Here is a 21,803-nt window from a genome sequence, read left to right on the forward strand (position 1 = left end):
GAGAGAGAGAGAGAGAGAGAGAGAGAGATGAGAGAGAGAGAGAGAGAGAGAGAGAGAGAGAGAGAACCCACGGTGCTGACAAGATGAGGAAGTCTTCAGGGAGGAAGAGGCTGTTTGAGGGGTAGTAAGCGTGGGAGCTGTTTAATGTTGGATTACCATGATTCTGGGAAAAAGGAGGAACGTTCGTGAACTGTTTAGAGTGGAATTAATGTAATTCTGGATCAAGAGAAAGATGCTCCTGGGTTTGTGATATCCTCCTTCCTCTATAAATGAATGGTTATGACTGGGTTGGAAGAGTTCTAGATGGGATTCAAGTTGTTTAATTCACACTAATATTAGATATAAGCAAAGGCATTAACGTTCAGTGTCAGTAAATCCACCACTTTGTTGAGATGCGGATGGCTAAGTACAGCATTACTGCCTTCCTAAAACCTAGAAGTGCTTCTTGAGTATGTTGTGTGACGATGCTCTGGGCAGAATTTCCACTCTGTCACGTGTGTGCGTGTGCATGTGTGTGTGTGTGTGTGTGTGTGCGTATGGCACACTGACCTGAATGCTCGGATGGTGGTGAGTCCCTCTGCGGTCTCAGAGAAGTGGCAGAGCAGAGGAAGCTGGGTGGAGTCATCTAAGTCCTGAAGGTCCCTGAAAGAGAAGAAATTAAGAAAAGGCTGTACAGAACAATGTGAAGACACTGTTACTGTAAAGGAAACTACATTACGCTGAAATGAACCAGGTCTGCACAGTGAACTCACTTTGAGGCGACCCGGAAGTACTTCTGTATAAAGTAGAAGGACACAGCCAGAGGAACTAGAGCGATGAGGAAGCCTGGGGTGACGAACGCTATGACCCCGATGGCAGACAGGCAGAGCAGAGTGGAGCGGGTCAAAGACTCCAGGGTAGGAGGGATGTGCTGGAGAGAGGGGGGTTACAGAGAGAGAGAGACACACGGAGAGAAGGGGGGTGACAGAGAGAGGGGGGAGAGAGAGAGAGAGACACACAGAAAGAAGGGGGGTGTGACAGAGAGAGGGGGGATACAGAGAGAGAGAGACACACAGAGAGAAGGGGGGGTGACAGAGAGAGAGAGAGAGGGGGGGGGGGGAATAGAGAGAGGGAAGAGATAGTATTATGTCAGTGCTACATTTCTGACCTACGCTCTGGACCTCGTCCTCTTTAACGATCTCAGGTCACCTGAGTGACGTAAGATAATGACGTGGGACGTGGACTCATCTTAACAATGGACTAGTTCTGACGCCTGCAAATGACTGACAAACTCTTAATATTTGTGTGAGCAGTAATCTTAAGGCCACTCAGGGCAAGCCCAGCTGGAGAGCAGCACTGGAGTCTGTCCAATCACACCATGGCCAAAGACAGATCCTTCATCAGACAGCTTCATGAGTAGAGGATTCCCACAGTACTCATTTAACATTAACATTTTAGTCATTTTGCAGATGCTCTTATCCAGAGTGACTTACAGGAGAAATTACAGTTTAGTGCCTTGCTCATGGGCACATCGACAGATTTGTCACCAGGTCGGCTCAGGATTTGAACCAGCGACCATTTGGTTACTGTCCCAACGCTCTTAACCACTAGGGTACCTGCCGCTCCACTACTCCTGACTAAAATAAGTCAACAGATCAAACTACTGAGGGTGTCCATCCATTTCAGAATCACCTGATCTATGATGTTGGTGTCAGCTGAGAAACGGTTCAGGATCTGGCCCAAGGGGGTCACGTCAAAGAATCTGAAAAGAGATTATAAATGTATATTATTTCAAATATTAATATGAAAAATATATAAAATGTGAAATATCTTATAATTCATACATTATTCAACACATTCTTTCCGGTTCAACTATATTCACTTCCCTTCTATTTCACCATGGATGATGTCATACAGAGTATAAGAGTCTGTGGGTGAGGTGTGTTGTGTTGTGGGTACCTGATGGGTAAGGTGGGTTGTGGGTACCTGATGGGTGAGGTGTGTTGTGGGTACCTGATGGGTGAGGTGTGTTGTGGGTTCCTGATGGGTGAGGTGTGTCGTGGGTTCCTGATGGGTGAGGTGTGTTGTGGGTACCTGATGGGTGAGGTGTGTCGTGGGTACCTGATGGGTGAGGTGTGTCGTGGGTTCCTGATGGGTGAGGTGTGTCGTGGGTACCTGATGAGTGAGGTGTGTCGTGGGTACCTGATGGGTGAGGTGTGTTGTGGGTACCTGATGAGTGAGGTGTGTCGTGGGTACCTGATGAGTGAGGTGTGTCGTGGGTACCTGATGGGTGAGGTGTGTCGTGGGTACCTGATGGGTGAGGTGTGTCGTGGGTTCCTGATGGGTGAGGTGTGTCGTGGGTACCTGATGAGTGAGGTGTGTCGTGGGTACCTGATGAGTGAGGTGTGTCGTGGGTACCTGATGGGTGCGTGGATGATCTTGTTGAGCAGGTTATGGTGCAGGTTGGTGGCAGCAGACAGACCCAGGAACTCCACAGTCAGAGAGGTGATCAGACACAGGGCTATCCCCGCTCCACACAGGATGATAAACACGGGCACATAGTAGGAATCAGGCTGACCTGCCTAGTAACCACAAAGACACATTCAGTCAGATAACAGGATTTCAACAGGCCTTACTCACTCCTAAGTTATAGGTTAGGTTAAACATATGGCATTGTCAAGTGATAGGAGAGTAACTTCCACTAACACTGAGTACTGGCAGTGAAAGGTGTTCATATCTCACCGCTGCTTCCAGACCACCAGTTGAGTTTGTCAGATTGGAGAAGACAGCTGCTGCAGAGGCATTGACAAAGTCTCTTGTAACATTTCCAAAGTCTGGGGCATTTCCATTAGCATCGCCATTAGCAGTCCCATTGACCGGGACATCGCCATTAGCTGTCCCATTGACCGGGACATCGCCATTAGCTGTCCCATTGGCGGGAACGCTGTCTGGTTTCTTATCAGAGGTCCAAGTGGCCAGCCAGTAGTCGATGGCGACCATGACAGAGTGTTTCAGCAGCTTAGAGAAGACCATTAGCAATACCATCAGGAAGCCACCGGAGGACAGGTACTGCCAGCACACCCTCCACGGGATCTTAGAGCGCCGACTGGTGGTGGTCGACATGTTGTCGTCATCTTCCTCTTCCTCTTCCTCCTCTGTCAGGGAGGAGAGAATGGATGGGTTATTGTCATATGTGGTGATAGAACTTAACTGGTATGAGATACGGTGTTGACGATGCGTTTCACCTTCTTCGTCATCGTCGACCTGGTTCTTCGCCTCTCTGGAGTAGAAAGCTCTTCTCAATGTCTTCCTCTCTAGAGCAGTCTGACAGTTATCAATCTCAGTGTCCTGCAGCACAGATAAAAAAGGTTGTTTGATTAGTTGGCAGGTAAATTAGCTACAGTACACATTACAGACCACAGGAGGCTGGTGGGAGTTACAGGAGGACAGGCTCATTGTAATGGCTGGAATAAATGGAACGGTCAAACACGTGGTTTCCATGTGTTTGGCTCCGTTCCATTAATTCCATTCCAGCCTTTACAATGAGCTCCTACAAGTCCTCCTATAACTCCACCCACCAGCCTCCTCTGTTACATACAATATGTCAGTAGGAGAGTAAGAACTGAATATTACCTTCTCTAGTTCCTGGTCCTGTCTGTTCATCAGGGTCTTCCAGTGTTCATACAGCTCTACATCATAAGTCTGAATGTCCTTCAGAGTGCCTTCCCTCAGCACTGAGCCATCCTTCATGGCTATGATCTGGGACACAGAAAGAACAGTGTAAGATCAGGATCCTTATAAAGAAAACTCATGGTAGGAGTGCTGATCTAGGATCAGGAGTGGTGATCTAGGATCAGGAGTGGTGATCTAGGATCAGGAGTGGTGATCTAGGATCAGGAGTAGTGATCTAGGACCAGGAGTGGTGATCTAGGATCAGGAGTGGTGATCTAGGATCGTGATCTAGGATCAGGAGTGGTGATCTAGGATCAGGTCCCCCTGCCCCGTCCATGTAATACTCTTTATTAGGGAGGAGGTAGGGAACTGGTCTGTCTGCCCAATATAAAGGATAAAAACTGGCAGAGGAATAAACATAGCATAAATAGGAAAGCAGTTTCATTTGAGGACCAGGATGTTGACAGCTGCGCCATACAGATTGCAAAATAGTTGGGAAGAGATTTTTGATGTACCGATTCCATGGTACAGGGTGTATGAGTTGATATCTAAAAGGACGCAAGATTCAAAACTTTGTGCTTTCAGCTAAAATTATTATATAGAATTCTTGCCACCAACAAAATGTTGAATATTTGGGGCATTCAATCATCGAAGCTCTGCAGATTTTGTTGTGATCATACAGAATCAATAGACCATTTGTTTTGGTATTGCCCTCAGGTAGCCTGTTTCTGGTCTCAGGTTCAGGAATGGCTGAAAATGCATAACATTGATCTAAAATTGACCCTAGAAATAGTACTGTTGGGAGATCTGGAGAGACCGGGTCAGTCAATTACTAATATACAAATACTCTTAGTAAAAGTAAGGGGGGGTCAGCTCTTGGGGAACTGTGTGGGGGATCATGGATCGCTGGTTCGGGTCCCCGTTTTTGACATTGTGGGAGATCTGTCGACGTGCCCTTGAGCAGGGCGTTGACCCTGGTTGCTTCTGTGGGTCGCTCTGGATGGGAGTCTGGTAGATGACTAATGTGATGTAGTTGTTGAGCGGCTTCACTGCAAGTATCTTGTATGTTTTAAATATATATACAAATATATATATATACTCTATCTAAAAGGAAAAACGTATCCTATTTCAGCAGCACTCCTACCTACTCTAAGATGCTTTATGAATACAGGCCCAGTGCAAAATGGTAGAGAGTACATTAAGAGAGGAATCCACACAAGACTGTTGAGATGCTCACCCAGTCAGCGTGGATGAGGTACTGCAGTTTGTGTGTGACCAGGACCACGGTGCGTTTATCGTCCTGTAGGAACTTCAGGATGCCCTCCTGCATCAGGTGATCACTCAGGTGGATGTCCAGCGCTGAGAACGGGTCATCCTGAGGGTAAAGGTCAGAGATCAGAGGTCAGAGACAACATGAGACGATCCAATCAGATCAGAGCGTATCAGAGTGAAAGCCGTGGATTAAAGTTATGTTTTTAACAGGAGATCATCCTTTATTCATATTAAGTTACAGCATGTTTAATTCACAAGTCACTTCAGAACATACAGTCAATCAAACCCAGCTCCCAGAGGACCCCGGAACCTGAATAAACACCAATGCATTACCCTAGCTTTAACTAGTCTTTATAGAGCACAACACTGAGACACGTAAACAGTCCTGAGGACAGAAGGTCTGAGATCATGAGACACAGCGTGATAGACACCTCATTAGAAGGAGACAAGACGTCATAAAGGCGCACTTAGCTAATAGATGTTGCTTCTAGCTGGGTGTTCACTCTGCAGTCCCACTGTGTATTAATACAGCAGTTTAGAGTGGTATTTCCTTATTTGGCACATTTCTCAGTGTGAGCTGAGCTACGTATGGAGAAACGTGCCCGGTCCTATCCCATGACAGCCAGAGATGCTGTATCAGGGGTGGGGGTTAGAAATCTACACTGCTCAAAAAAATAAAGGGAACACTTAAACAACACATCCTAGATCTGAATGAATGAAATAATCTTATTAAATACTTTTTTCTTTACATAGTTGAATGTGCTGACAACAAAATCACACAAAAATTATCAATGGAAATCAAATTTATCAACCCATGGAGGTCTGGATTTGGAGTCACCCTCAAAATTAAAGTGGAAAACCACACTACAGGCTGATCCAACTTTGATGTAATGTCCTTAAAACAAGTCAAAATGAGGCTCAGTAGTGTGTGTGGCCTCCACGTGCCTGTATGACCTCCCTACAACGCCTGGGCATGCTCCTGATGAGGTGGCGGATGGTCTCCTGAGGGATCTCTTCCCAGACCTGGACTAAAGCATCCGCCAACTCTTGGACAGTCTGTGGTGCAACATGGCGTTGGTGGATGGAGCGAGACATGATGTCCCAGATGTGCTCAATTGGATTCAGGTCTGGGGAACGGGCGGGCCAGTCCATAGCATCAATGCTATCTCATCTCAGTACCTAATGGCAGTCAGGCTACCTCTGGCGAGCACATGGAGGGCTGTGCAGCCCCCCAAAGAAATGCCACCCCACACCATGACTGACCCACCGCCAAACCGGTCATGCTGGAGGATGTTGCAGGCAGCAGAACGTTCTCCACGGCGTCTCCAGACTCTGTCACGTCTGTCACATGTGCTCAGTGTGAACCTGCTTTCATCTGTGAAGAGCACAGGGCGCCAGTGGCGAATTTGCCAATCTTGGTGTTCTCTGGCAAATGCCAAACGTCCTGCACGGTGTTGGGCTGTAAGCACAACCCTCACCTGTGGACGTCGGGCCCTCATACCACCCTCATGGAGTCTGTTTCTGACCGTTTGAGCAGACACATGCACATTTGTGGCCTGCTGGAGGTCATTTTGCAGGGCTCTGGCAGTGCTCCTCCTGCTCCTCCTTGCACAAAGGCGGAGGTAGCGGTCCTGCTGCTGGGTTGTTGCCATCCTACGGCCTCCTCCACGTCTCCTGATGTACTGGCCTGTCTCCTGGTAGCGCCTCCATGCTCTGGACACTACGCTGACAGACACAGCAAACCTTCTTGCCACAGCTCGCATTGATGTGCCATCCTGGATGAACTGCACTACCTGAGCCACTTGTGTGGGTTGTAGACTCTGTCTCATGCTACCACTAGAGTGAAAGCACCGCCACCATTCAAAAGTGACCAAAACATCAGCCAGGAAGCATAGGAACTGAGAAGTGGTCTGTGGTCACCAGCTGCAGAACCACTTCTTTATTGGGGGTGTCTTGCTAATTGCCTATAATTTCCACCTGTTGTCTATTCCATTTGCACAACAGCATGTGAAATGTATTGTCAATCAGTGTTGCTTCCTAAGTGGACAGTTTGATTTCACAGAAGTGTGATTGACTTGGAGTTACATTGTGTTGTTTAAGTGTTCCCTTTATTTTTTTGAGCAGTGTATTTAACAGTTGCCACAGGAAATGATGTGGGAACACAAACACATGATGACATCACACAGGAGTAGGAAGGAATGGGATGTAGATGTCATAGAGTTGTCTGTAGCAGCGAGAGACAGGAACGTGTGTGTGTGTACGTGTGTGTGTACGTGTGTGTGTGTGTACGTGTGTGTGTACATGTGTGTGTGTGTGTGTGTGTGTGTGTGTGTGTGTGTGTGTGTGTGTGTGTGTGTGTGTGTGTGTGTGTGTGTGTGTGTGTGTGTGTGTGTGTGTGTGTGTGTGTGTGTGTGTGTGAGTGTATGGCTAGCCAGGCCAGATGGCAGAGCAGAGGGGTGACTGTAAATGGCATGACAACTCTTGTCAGCAGTATGGTCTGGTTACAAGAGAGGCCCAATTGGCCCTATCTGGCTCTCCCTGGCTGCCTCTGAAATCGCACCCTATTCCCGACATCTGTGCAATCCTTACACACACACTGTCCCAAAAGCAGTGTACTGTTTAGGGAATATAAAAAGGTGTCCCTGTCTTTGGCTCTAATTGGCTCTCCCTGGAACACCTAGAGAACACTCTAAAACACCTAGATAACAGCCTAGAACACCTAGAGAACACTCTAGAACACCCTAGAACACCTAGAGAACACTTTAGAACACCCTAGAACACCTAGAGAACACCCTAGAATACCCTAGAACACCTAGAGAACACTCTAGAACACCCTATAACACTTAGGGAACACCCTAGAATACCCTAGAACACCTAGAGAACACTCTAGAACACCCTAGAACACCTAGAGAACACCCTAGAATACCCTAGAACACCTAGAGAACACCCTAGAACACATAGATAACACCCTAGAACACCTAGAGACACCCTAGAACACCCTGGCTCTGTCTGACTATTCTGAGAATGCATCCTTGAGGGAGAGCTTCCAGCCTCTTCCAGTGAACTCAATAGGAAATTGATTTTCTATCGAAGTCGACAGATAAAGCACTTTATCCTTCATTGACTCACCAGGAAGACTATGTTGGTGTTCTGGTAGAGAGCTCGGGCCACACATATCCTCTGTCTCTGGCCTCCACTCAGGTTGATGCCCTGGGAGAAAAACACACCGTTAAGAAGAGTAGCCAGGTACACAAGGAATCTGACCCAAATCACTGTTCACTACTAGTTCTTGGTGTAAAATGCCATTGTGTCTGAGGTAAGAGATGGGGCTTGTGCCCAAAAAGATAAGAATAGATATAAAACCACAGTAATAATGACGTGATTATAATAAAGTAATAATTTAGCCAGTGTTTCAGTACCCTCTCTCCGATCTCCGTCTGGTCTCCGAACGGCAGGAGGTCTACATCAGGCTGCAGGGAGCAGGCATCAATCACAGTCTTGTATCTGAGACACACAGCAGGGCATCAGACAGACAGACAGACAACACCCTCTATCAAGACACAGTTAGAAACATGGCTGCCTTCGATACTAAGGGATTCAATGGCCCACCCAAACAGTCCTCATCAGAGAAGAGATATAAGCCAGCATCAGCCTCAATAAGCATCAAGAGTGATAGCAATCTGATGGACCATCAAATTAGTGTAATTAAAAGTACATCTCAGCTGATGCATGACCAAGTGAATTAACCAAACACAAACATTGGTCTAGTCCAGGGGTGTCAAACGTACGGCCCAAGGGCCGGATCAGGCCCGCAAACGGGTTTAATCCGGCCCGCGAGATGATTTTGAAAGAAAAAATAAAAATAAAAAATGTTGTCTGCAAGCAAACTGTTTATACCGGGGCAGAGCAAGTAGGTCAAGCACGTGCAGCCAATGAGCTACTTTGTTTTGCCCGCGATATTTATTACGGCTTCTACTTTTAACATTATGTGCTTTGGCACCCTCATTGCCCCAATATGTCTCTGTCAAAAAAGAGAAAAGTGGACACAGAGTGCAGAGTGTTCCAAGAAAAATGGTCATCCTATTTAATCACGGAATTGAATGGGAAAGCTGTATGTTTGGTGTGTTCAGAGCATGTTGCAGTGCTGAAAGAATATAACCTTCGTCGCCACTACGTGAGTCTTCATGCCGACAAATATGACAACTTTCAAGGACAGCGGAGATGAGAGAAGGTGAATGAACTGTTGGCGGGTCTGAAGAAACAGCAGTCTGTGTTTACTCACAGCCGAGACATCAGTGACGCTGCAGTGAAAGCTAGCTACCTCATTGCTAATGAAATCGCAGTGGCTTCAAAACCATTTAGTGAGGGTGAATTTGTAAAAACATGCATGATGAAGGCAGCGGAGATTGTGTGCCCTGAAAAGCGGAAGGCTTTTGCAAATATCAGCCTGACAAGAAACACAGTTGCAGACAGGATATCCGATCTTTCAGTGGATTTGGACAGCCAGTTGAAGCAAAAAGTAAAGTCATTTATTGCGTTTTCGGTTGCAATTGATGAAAGCACGGACATTACAGATGTTGCACAACTGGCCATTTTTTCATCCGCGGAGTTGATGACACATTGACCGTCACGAGGAGTTCGTGGAGTTGGTGCCGATGACAGATACAACGACAGCAGCTGATATTTTTACCGCACTCGTCGGCGCGCTGGACAGGGTCGGAGTGGACTGGTCCCGCGCTGTCAGCCTGGCTACAGATGGTGCGCCCTCAATGATCGGGAAAAAAGCAGGCGTTGTGACAAAGTTCAGAGAGAAAGTGCAATCTGCAAATGGAGGACGTGATTTTTTGACTTTTCACTGTATTTTGCACCAGGAGGCTTTGTGTTGCAAGTCATTAAAGATGGATAACGTCATGAAGGTGGTCATCCAAACTGTTAATTTCATCCGATCCAGAAGCCTGAATCACCGTCAGTTTGACAGCCTTCTCAGAGAGAAAGACCACATCTATGGCCTGCCATACCACACTGAGGTAAGATGGTTAAGCAGAGGTGCTGTGCTGAGGCATTTCTTTGATTTACGAGAAAAAATTGAACAGTTCATGGAAGAAAAGGGCAAACCAGTGTTAGAATTTCATTCCGCAGAATGGATGCCGGACCTTGCATTTATGGTGGATGTTACAGAGCACCTGAATAACTTGAACAAACAGCTGCAAGGGCGCAACAAAGTTGTCACGCGGTATTATGACAGCATACGTTCTTTCAAGTTGAAGCTGTCATTGTGGGAGACGCAACTTGCCGGTAGTGATGCAGCTCACTTCCCCTGTCTGAAAAATGTGTGTGCGACCCAACATGTGGCAGACATGAAGCGGTTCAAAGATAAAATAACGGGACTGTTACGGGAGTTTGAGCAACGCTTTCAGATTTATGTATATGTTTTTATGTTGATGTGCTATTGTTTTTAATTGTTTTTATTTTATTTGTATATTTAACCTATTCTTGACTCTGTGGTTCTTGCACTTGTTTGGGGAACAAGATTTCATTATTTTTATCTACATTTCTGCCTGAGAAATGACACCCTGATATAGTTCTGTGATCTGTGATATACTTCTGTGAATCACTGAGGCATTGTGTGTTTGTGTGTTCTTTGTCCTCAGAACTTTCAAATAACTTGAGGTGTTTTATGATTAATAGTGATGTTGTGCTTTTGGACACTGTCCTCAGGCTCCAGCTTTATGTTTATATGTTTTTATGTTGATGTGCTATTGTTTTTAATTGATTTTATTTTATTTGTATATTTAACCTATTCTTGACTCTGTGGTTCTTGCACTTGTTTTGGGAACAGGATTTCATTATTTTTATCTACATTTCTGCCTGAGAAATGACACCCTGATATAGTTCTGTGATCTGTGAAACAGTTCTGTTAATCACTGAGGCATTGTGTGTTTGTGTGTTCTTTTTCTTTAGAATTTTCAAATAAACTTGACGTGTTTTATGATTAATAGTGATGTTGTGCTTGTACTATTTTGGACACACTGTCCTCAGGCTCCAGGTTTATGTTGTATGTTGATCGTATTAAAACAAAGAAAACAATCTGAAGTTGTTGTTTTTAAGTTATATATACCATGATTTTTCCGGTCCGGCCCACTTGGGAATAGATTTTGTGGCCCCTGAGCTAAAACGAGTTTGACACCCCGGAACTAGACATTGAAGCATCCAGCCCAAAGTGAGAGGTTTAAAAAATACTTTCTTAGCCACCAAAGTACCATGTCTTTAAACATTTGGTTTCCAGGGGGGCAGTGCGGGCCATGAGGAAGGCCAAAAAGTGTCTCACTCCCTGGGTCAGAAAGCTCATAATTAGCTGGGTCATCGCAAGCACCAGCACCAGTGTAGATACTACCATGACCTGGTAGTATATGAGGAGCTGTAGGTCACGGGGGCATTTGCCAAAGTCGTAGGAGAAAGCAGTTTAGGGACAGGGACTGCACGTCAAACTAATTTCCAAATGTATCCAAAGAGATGAATTAATGAATTATCTGAATTAATTAATACAATGAGGAGCAGGTTACAACATTCTGGAACTCGTGATGTTATAATCAGATTCTTCTATTACATCATGTTGGGTCCATATCTTGTGTATGTTTGACAGTGAACAGTAAACCCAATTCACTTTTACAAAGCACAGCTAGCCAACTAGTAGTTTGACTTGTAATTTGTACTGCCTACTTTTGAAAGACGATTTCTTTAATCAAAATGGCACAGCTCTCCCAGAAGGGTGGGCTGTGCAACATGAAGATGTTATTGTTGGCTGTTATTTTCTGTCTCCTTTCGCCTGTTGCTGCAAATGTGTTGGTGTCTTCAGAGCACAAGACTTTGATGCCAGTGAAGGACCACCCTATTCTGAACAACCCTGATGCTACAAAAGAACAAGTTGATAGTTTACGGGTGAAAGACTATTCTTCTCCAGGTAATGTGGGCCAGTTGACAAAAGGATATTCCTCAAAAAATGTCAAAGACCCCCCGGACTTTGTAGAGCCCCTGATTTCTGTTCCAGAGCACAAGCCGTTGATGCCAGTGAAGGACCACTCTGTTCAGAACAACCCTGATGCTACAAAAGAGACCAATTTTAAGTCATTGCTGGAACAACTTGAGAGTTTACGGGTGAAAGACGATTCTTCTCCAGGTAACGTGGGCCAGTTGACAAAAGGATATTCCTCAAAAAATTCTAAAGAGCCCTCGGAGCTTGTAGAGCCCCTGATTTCTGTTCCAGAGCACAAGCCTTTGATGCCAGTGAAGGACCACCCTGTTCAGGACATCCCCAATGTTGCTAAATGGACCAAAATGGTGCAAGTGGACCAGATGCTGGAACAACTTCAGAGGATGAAAGATGATACTTTCCCAGGTAAAGCTAAAGTCCCACAGATGATTGTGGAGAAACGTATTCCTTATCTACAGGCTTACAAGCAAAAAGCATTGCAAGGTGACAACAACGTCTTCAAAGAAAATCTTCAGGCTCCAGCTCCAAAAGCTCAGAAGAGCACCCTGAAGATCAAACCCAGAGTCAACATATTGACTGACCCTTCTTACTCCGAGCCACTTGTGAAGGTGAACCTGATTTGGGGGCTCGTTTTCTATGGCTTCATCGTAATAGCGGTTCTCTATGATGCTGTGAGAATCTCCAAGGAGGCTAGAAGGCGATCTGGTGCTATTGCCACTGCCAGGTTGAAGAAAAGGGAACCAGCCACCGCTGAACCACAGACACTGGCATCCAGAGTTCGGGAGAGCATCTTTTCACGGTTTGGTTTGAAACAAGCATCATCCACACCACAGTGTGCCCCCATTTCTGACGATTCTGCAAAAGAGTTGCAGAAGTCAAAGGAGTTCATCTCCACTAAGGACAAATCTGAGTCGGAAAAGAGACCTGGAAAGAGTGCTGTCAGCCTGAGAGAGTGTGAGCCGCCTCTGCCTAGCATCCCAGATAACTTCCTTGTGCCTGACTCTGAGCCTGCCATCCAGGTGGCATTGAACCCATTCGACACCAAGCTAGCCAAAGTTGTATCTGACAATGCTGAGGCATCCAACTACGAGGCAACCGAGAAGCCCTGCTACACACAGTCTGGGCTCACTGAGGTTTGCGTCAATTAAGACTGAGGACTACTTCTTAAACCAAGTGATATTGAATAAAAGCTGCAGATATTATATCTCCAAATGAGATCACATGGAGACTGCCACCTTTGAAGACTTCCATTTTCTGTTTGTAATTTAATTTCTTTAGAATAGTAATAAAAATATATTGCATTTAAAACATATGTTTCAAGTTATTTTTGGGGTATTTTGATTTGTTGTTGTACTGTTGTGTTGTAAATGCAATAGGCAACATTATTTAATTGATAAAATAATATATTTTTCAGAGAAAAAAAATAGTTAAACATTAAAGAGATTCTTCTGTACTTTTGTATACTTTTTTGCCAGTAGTTCTGAAAGTAGCACTCACGAGCCAAAAGTGTTCCCCGAGAATTGCGTACTACGTCACATATGTGCAGATACAGTGCCTTCAGAATGTATTCATACCCCTTGACTTAATCCACATTTTGTTGTGTTACAGCCTGAATTCAAAATGGATTAAATAGATTTTTTCTCACCCATCTACACAACATACAGAAATATCTAATTTGCATAAGTATTCACACCCCTGAGTCAATACATGTTATAATCACCTTTGGCAGCAATTACAGGTGTGAGTCTTTCTAGGTAAGCCTCTAAGAGCTTTGCACACCTCGATTGTACGATATTTGCACATTATTTTTTTTTTAAATCTCCATGCTCTGTCAAATTGATTGTTGATCATTGTTAGACAACCATTTAAGTCTTGCCATATTTCTTATTTTATTTGTTAAAAAAATTACCCCCTTTTTCTCCCCAATTTCGTGATATCCAATTGCGATCCAATTACAATCTTGTCTCATTGCTGCAACTCCCCAACGGGCTTGGGAGAGGCGACGGTCGAGTAATGTGTCCTCCGAAACGTGACCCACCAAACCGCGCTCCTTAACACCCGCCCACTTAACCCGGAAGCCAGCCGCACCAATGTGTCGGAGGAAACACCGTTCCTTGCCATAGGTTTTCAAGCAGATTTAAGTCAAAACTGTAACTCGGCCACTCAGGAACATTCACTGTCTTCTTGGTAAGAAACTCCAGTGTAGATTTGGCTTTGTGTTGTAGGTTATTGTCCTGCTGAAAGGTGAATTAATCTCCCAGTGTCTGGTGGAAAGCAGACTGAACCAGGTTTTTGTCTAGGATCTTTCCTGTGCTTAGCTCCATTCCCTTTCTTTTTTATCCTGCAAAACTCCCCAGTCCTTAACGATTACAAGCATACACATAACATGATGCAGCCACCACTATGCTTGAAAATATGAAGAGTGGCACTCAGTAATTTGTTGTATTGGATTTCCCCCAAATATAACGCTTCACTATGCTTGAAAATATGAAGAGTGGTACTCAGTAATTTGTTGTATTGGATATCCCCCAAATATAACGCTTTGTATTCAGGACAAAAAGTGAATTGCTTTGCCACATTTTTTGCAGTATTACTTTAGTGCCTTGTTGCAAACAGGATGTATGTTTTGGAATATTTTTTATTCTGTACAGGCTTCCTTCTTTTCAATCTGTCAATTAGGTTAGTATTGTGGAGTAACTACAATGTTGTTGATCCATCCTCCATCACAGCCATTAAACTCTGTAACTGTTTTTAAGTCACCATTGGCCTCATGGTGAAATCCCTGAGCGGTTTCCTTCCTCTCCAGCAACTGAGTTAGGAAGGACGCCTGTATCTTTGTAGTGACTGGGTGTATTGATACACCATCCAAAGTGTCATTGATAACTTCACCACGCTCAAAAGGATATTCAATGTCTGCTTTTTCAATTTTTACCCATCTACCAATAGGTGCCCTTCTTTGCGAGGCATTGGAAAACCTCCCTGGTCTTTGTGGTTGAATCTGTGTTTGAAATTCACTGCTCGACTGAGGTACCTTACTGATAATTGTATGTGTTGGGTACAGAGATGAGGGAGTAATTCAAAAATCATGTTAAACACTATTATTGCACACAGAGTCCATGCAACTTATTATGTGGCTTGTTAAGCAAACGTTTACTCCTGAACTTATTTAGGCTTGCCATAACAAAGGGGTTGAATACTTAGTGACTCAAGACATTTCAACTTTTCATTTGTTATTAATTTGTAAAACATTTGAAAAACATAATTCCACTTTGACATTATGAGGTATTGTGTGTAGGCCAGTGACACAAAATCTCAATTTAATACATTTTAAATTCAGGCTGTAACACAACAAAATGTGGCAAAAGTCAGGGGTGTGAATACTTTCTGAAGGCAAAGTATGTGCAACAAGTCATCTCTCTCTCTCTCTCTCTCTCTCTCTCTCTCTCTCTCTCTCTCTCTCTCTCTCTCTCTCTCTCTGAACAGTAATTCTTCCCTCAGATTATGCATGTATGAACTAGACATTGAAGCATCCAGCCCAAAGTGAGAGGTTTAAAAAATACTTTCTTAGTCACCAAAGTGCCATGTCTTTAAACATTTGGTTTCCAGGGGGGCAGTGCGGGCCATGAGGAAGGCCAAAAAGTGTCTCACTCCCTGGGTCAGAAAGCTCATAATTAGCTGGGTCATCGCAAGCACCAGCACCAGTGTAGATACTACCATGACCTGGTAGTATATGAGGAGCTGTAGGTCACGGGGGCATTTGCCAAAGTCGTAGGAGAAAGCAGTTTAGGGACAGGGACTGCACGTCAAACTAATTGCCAAATGTATCCAAAGAGATGAATTAATGAATTATCTGAATTAATGAATACAATGAGGAGCAGGTTACAACATTCTGGAACTCGTGATGTTATAATCAGATTCTTCTATTACATCATGTTGGGTCCATATCTTGTGTATATTTGACAGTGAACAGTAAACCCAATTCACTTTTACAAAGCACAGCTAGCCAACTAGTAGTTTGACTTGTAATTTGTACTGCCTACTTTTGAAAGACGATTTCTTTAATCAAAATGGCACAGCTCTCCCAGAAGGGTGGGCTGTGCAACATGAAGATGTTATTGTTGGCTGTTATTTTCTGTCTCCTTTCGCCTGTTGCTGCAAATGTGTTGGTGTCTTCAGAGCACAAGACTTTGATGCCAGTGAAGGACCACCCTATTCTGAACAACCCTGATGCTACAAAAGAACAAGTTGATAGTTTACGGGTGAAAGACGATTCTTCTCCAGGTAACGTGGGCCAGTTGACAAAAGGATATTCCTCAAAAAATGTCAAAGACCCCCCGGACTTTGTAGAGTCCCTGCCCCTGATTTCTGTTCCAGAGCACAAGCCGCTGATGCCAGTGAAGGACCACTCTGTTCAGAACAACCCTGATGCTACAAAAGAGACCAATTTTAAGTCATTGCTGGAACAACTTGAGAGTTTACGGGTGAAAGACGATTCTTCTCCAGGTAACGTGGGCCAGTTGACAAAAGGATATTCCTCAAAAAATTCTAAAGAGCCCTCGGAGCTTGTAGAGCCCCTGATTTCTGTTCCAGAGCACAAGCCTTTGATGCCAGTGAAGGACCACCCTGTTCAGGACATCCCCAATGTTGCTAAATGGACCAAAATGGTGCAAGTGGACCAGATGCTGGAACAACTTCAGAGGATGAAAGATGATACTTTCCCAGGTAAAGCTAAAGTCCCACAGATGATTGTGGAGAAACGTATTCCTTATCTACAGGCTTACAAGCAAAAAGCATTGCAAGGTGACAACAACGTCTTCAAAGAAAATCTTCAGGCTCCAGCTCCAAAAGCTCAGAAGAGCACCCTGAAGATCAAACCCAGAGTCAACATATTGACTGACCCTTCTTACTCCGAGCCACTTGTGAAGGTGAACCTGATTTGGGGGCTCGTTTTCTATGGCTTCATCGTAATAGCGGTTCTCTATGATGCTGTGAGAATCTCCAAGGAGGCTAGAAGGCGATCTGGTGCTATTGCCACTGCCAGGTTGAAGAAAAGGGAACCAGCCACCGCTGAACCACAGACACTGGCATCCAGAGTTCGGGAGAGCATCTCTTCACGGTTTGGTTTGAAACAAGCATCATCCACACCACAGTGTGCCCCCATTTCTGACGATTCTGCAAAAGAGTTGCAGAAGTCAAAGGAGTTCATCTCCACTAAGGACAAATCTGAGTCGGAAAAGAGACCTGGAAAGAGTGCTGTCAGCCTGAGAGAGTGTGAGCCGCCTCTGCCTAGCATCCCAGATAACTTCCTTGTGCCTGACTCTGAGCCTGCCATCCAGGTGGCATTGAACCCATTCGACACCAAGCTAGCCAAAGTTGTATCTGACAATGCTGAGGCATCCAACTACGAGGCAACCGAGAAGCCCTGCTACACACAGTCTGGGCTCACTGAGGTTTGCGTCAATTAAGACTGAGGACTACTTCTTAAACCAAGTGATATTGAATAAAAGCTGCAGATATTATATCTCCAAATGAGATCACATGGAGACTGCCACCTTTGAAGACTTCCATTTTCTGTTTGTAATTTAATTTCTTTAGAATAGTAATAAAAATATATTGCATTTAAAACATATGTTTCAAGTTATTTTTGGGGTATTTTGATTTGTTGTTGTACTGTTGTGTTGTAAATGCAATAGGCAACATTATTTAATTGATAAAATAATATATTTTTCAGAGAAAAAAAATAGTTAAACATTAAAGAGATTCTTCTGTACTTTTGTATACTTTTTTGCCAGTAGTTCTGAAAGTAGCACTCACGAGCCAAAAGTGTTCCCCGAGAATTGCGTACTACGTCACATATGTGCAGATACAGTGCCTTCAGAATGTATTCATACCCCTTGACTTAATCCACATTTTGTTGTGTTACAGCCTGAATTCAAAATGGATTAAATAGATTTTTTCTCACCCATCTACACAACATACAGAAATATCTAATTTGCATAAGTATTCACACCCCTGAGTCAATACATGTTATAATCACCTTTGGCAGCAATTACAGGTGTGAGTCTTTCTAGGTAAGCCTCTAAGAGCTTTGCACACCTCGATTGTACGATATTTGCACATTATTATTTTAAAAAATCTTCAAGCTCTGTCAAATTGATTGTTGATCATTGCTAGACAACCATTTAAGTCTTGCCATATTTCTTATTTTATTTGTTAAAAAAATTACCCCCTTTTTCTCCCCAATTTCGTGATATCCAATTGCGATCCAATTACAATCTTGTCTCATTGCTGCAACTCCCCAACGGGCTCGGGAGAGGCGACGGTCGAGTAATGTGTCCTCCGAAACGTAACACCCGCCCACTTAACCCGGAAGCCAGCCGCACCAATGTGTCGGAGGAAACACCGTTCCTTGCCATAGGTTTTCAAGCAGATTTAAGTCAAAACTGTAACTCGGCCACTCAGGAACATTCAGTCTTCTTGGTAAGAAACTCCAGTGTAGATTTGGCTTTGTGTTGTAGGTTATTGTCCTGCTGAAAGGTGAATTAATCTCCCAGTGTCTGGTGGAAAGCAGACTGAACCAGGTTTTTGTCTAGGATCTTGCCTGTGCTTAGCTCCATTCCCTTTCTTTTTTATCCTGCAAAACTCCCCAGTCCTTAACGATTACAAGCATACACATAACATGATGCAGCCACCACTATGCTTGAAAATATGAAGAGTGGTACTCAGTAATTTATTGTATTGGATTTCCCCCAAATATAACGCTTCACTATGCTTGAAAATATGAAGAGTGGTACTCAGTAATTTGTTGTATTGGATTTCCCCCAAATATAACGCTTTGTATTCAGGACAAAAAGTGAATTGCTTTGCCACATTTTTTGCAGTATTACTTTAGTGCCTTGTTGCAAACAGGATGTATGTTTTGGAATATTTTTTATTCTGTACAGGCTTCCTTCTTTTCAATCTGTCAATTAGGTTAGTATTGTGGAGTAACTACAATGTTGTTGATCCATCCTCCATCACAGCCATTAAACACTGTAACTGTTTTTAAGTCACCATTGGCCTCATGGTGAAATCCCTGAGCGGTTTCCTTCCTCTCCAGCAACTGAGTTAGGAAGGACGCCTGTATCTTTGTAGTGACTGGGTGTATTGATACACCATCCAAAGTGTCATTGATAACTTCACCACGCTCAAAAGGATATTCAATGTCTGCTTTTTCAATTTTTACCCATCTACCAATAGGTGCCCTTCTTTGCGAGGCATTGGAAAACCTCCCTGGTCTTTGTGGTTGAATCTGTGTTTGAAATTCACTGCTCGACTGAGGTACCTTACTGATAATTGTATGTGTTGGGTACAGAGATGAGGTAGTAATTCAAAAATCATGTTAAATACTATTATTGCACACAGAGTCCATGCAACTTATTATGTGGCTTGTTAAGCAAACGTTTACTCCTGAACTTATTTAGGCTTGCCATAACAAAGGGGTTGAATAATTAGTAACTCAAGACATTTCAACTTTTCATTTGTTATTAATTTGTAAAACATTTGAAAAACATAATTCCACTTTGACATTATGATGTCATGAGCCTCTCACTCCACCGGGTTACCACCTTAATTTTCTTCCACTCTGCTCACCACTCTCTCTACTCAGCCTAACTAGCTCCACCTGTCCCTGCTCTGCTCTGCTCTAATTACTCTGCCAGCTGCGCTGCATTACCCACTACCTCTCCCAGTATTTAAGGCCCTGTCTTTCAGCTCTCCGGTGTCAGATCGTCTGCAAAGCTCACACCCGGAACCTGTTTGCTCGCGCTTCTGGCTCACCCTGGTTTTGTGACCCCGGACCTGCCTGATTTTTGGATACTCTTCTGCCCCAGGAGATCCAGACCTGCTTCTGCCATAACGACTCCTGACTACTCTTCAATCCCGGTAACTCTGACCAGCCTTCTGCCTTGCTACTACGTATTTTGGATTTCCCTTGAACTGTACTGCTGCCTTGTTTCATTCCGCCCTGTTGTGTCTGTGTCTCCCCCCCCCAGGACTTCTGGACCACCCACCACCGGCTTCATAGGACGCATCGCTGCCACTGGGGGGGGCACAGACCCAGCACATTGGACGGGATCCCTGTTACCCCTGGAGCCTTCATTCACTCCCTACTTCCCTTTTCCCTTAAGTTTTAATAAACTTTCTGGTGTGACGCAATTGTGGTCCTCTGGTCGTCTGTCTGAACCGTGACAGTACGATCTGACCATTATGGACTCAGCGCACACTTTCCCCGACATGGAAACCGATGAGCATGAGCAGCAGTTCCAGCAGCAGCAACAACAACTCGCCATGATCATTCAACTCCTCACCAACCTTACCCCAGCCAGTCTGCCCACCAGCCCTGCCCCCGAGTTACCTGCCCCGGTCATTGCAGCCGCTGCTCCGGAACCCAAGATTGGAAACCCCGAGCGGTTCAACGGCGATTCAACCCAGGTCCGGCCATTCCTGACTAGCTGCCGACTTCAGTTCTCCTTGCAGCCAAGGACCTTCGCCACGGAGGGGGCTAAAGTTGGGTATGCCATCACTCACCTGACGGGCCGAGCTCGACTCTGGGGAACAGCAGAGTTCGAACGTCAAACCCCCGCATGTGCAACCTTCGACCTGTTTGCTGAGGAGATGCTGAAGGTGTTTGACCTGGATTCACCAACCGCAGAGGCGTCTCGTGAACTGTTCAGTATTCGACAAGGCAGACGTACAGTCGCAGACCATTCCATCGACTTCCGAACCCTGGCTAGACGTAGTTCTTGGAACACACCATCGTTGGTGGACGCGTTCTTCCATAGTTTGGCTGACTATATCAAGGACGAGTTGGTCTCCCATGAACTGCCTTCCACTCTTGATGAAGCCATCGCACTGACTGTCAGGATCGACAGAAGGATACAGACCCGTCGTCGTGAGAGGGGGCGCCAAGGTCCACCTACTACCGGCATTCGGAGAGATCCGACTGGGCTCCTGTCATCTACTGCCACTCACCCAGGTCAGCTTGATCAGTCTGAGCCTATGGAGATTGGGCGAGCCTCTCTCACTCCTGCAGAGCGCCAGCGCCGCTTCACCTCAAACCTCTGCCTCTATTGTGGAGGTGATGGACATCGTGTGGTAACCTGCCCTTTAAAGGGCCGAAGCTCACCGGGCATAGGGGGAGTCCGGTTGAGTTCAATGACCATCCAGTCCTCCGACCGCAAACCCCTGCTGCAAGTTCACCTCCGCCTCTCTGACTCAACTCACACCCTGGCTGCTCTGGTGGATTCTGGCGCCGAAGCCAACATAATGGACATCAAGCTGGCACGCCAACTGGGACTGGAGAACCTCCGTTTGACACCTCCTATTCCTGCCCGGGCACTGGACGGACACTTACTCGGATCAGTCACTCATGTCACGGCCCCGGTCTCGATGGGTCTGTCCGGAAACCATCAAGAGACTATCCAGTTTCACCTGCTCCCCTCTCCAGGCCAACCCCTCATCCTGGGTTACCCATGGCTCCGCCGGCACAACCCTCAGCTCGACTGGGTGACCGGGGTGATCAGGGAGTGGGGAGAGGACTGCCACCGAACCTGCCTGCTTGCTGCCGCACTACCCCCTCGGCCAGTACCTACTAACTCCGCTCCTGACCTCTCCAATGTCCCAGAATGCTACCATGGTCTCAGAGAGGTGTTTAACAAAGCAAGAGCCACATCTCTGCCCCCTCACCGACCGTACGACTGTGCCATCGACCTCCTCCCTGGAACAGCCCCTCCAAAGGGTCGTCTTTATTCGTTGTCTGCTCCTGAAAGAAAGTCCATGGAGGACTACATCAATGGCTCTCTGTCCGCAGGATTAATCCGTTCATCTTCATCTCCTGCTGGTGCTGGCT

General features: G+C 45.2%; 1 protein-coding gene across 1 annotated transcript in view; it reads right to left on the reverse strand.

Moving 5' to 3' along the window:
* Nucleotides 1–549: 549 nt before the first annotated feature.
* LOC311117187 (ATP-binding cassette sub-family C member 9-like) overlaps nt 550–21,803 on the reverse strand; it is a gene marked incomplete at its 3' end in the record, with an annotated part of 81,837 nt that continues 60,583 nt past the window's right edge. Inside the window, exons 21-30 of the mRNA XM_084192167.1 lie at nt 8,343–8,427; nt 8,053–8,133; nt 4,889–5,026; nt 3,613–3,738; nt 3,225–3,327; nt 2,722–3,134; nt 2,398–2,561; nt 1,672–1,741; nt 753–910; nt 550–642 (exon numbers count right to left, since the gene is read on the reverse strand). Coding sequence (XP_084048293.1) covers nt 550–642; nt 753–910; nt 1,672–1,741; nt 2,398–2,561; nt 2,722–3,134; nt 3,225–3,327; nt 3,613–3,738; nt 4,889–5,026; nt 8,053–8,133; nt 8,343–8,427 — 1,431 coding nt within the window. The remainder of the gene's footprint in view (nt 643–752; nt 911–1,671; nt 1,742–2,397; nt 2,562–2,721; nt 3,135–3,224; nt 3,328–3,612; nt 3,739–4,888; nt 5,027–8,052; nt 8,134–8,342; nt 8,428–21,803) is intronic.

The sequence above is a fragment of the Coregonus lavaretus genome (genome assembly GCF_964263955.1).
Source record: "Coregonus lavaretus genome assembly, contig: HAP1_SCAFFOLD_1958, whole genome shotgun sequence".
In the NCBI taxonomy this organism is placed as follows: Eukaryota; Metazoa; Chordata; class Actinopteri; order Salmoniformes; family Salmonidae; genus Coregonus; species Coregonus lavaretus.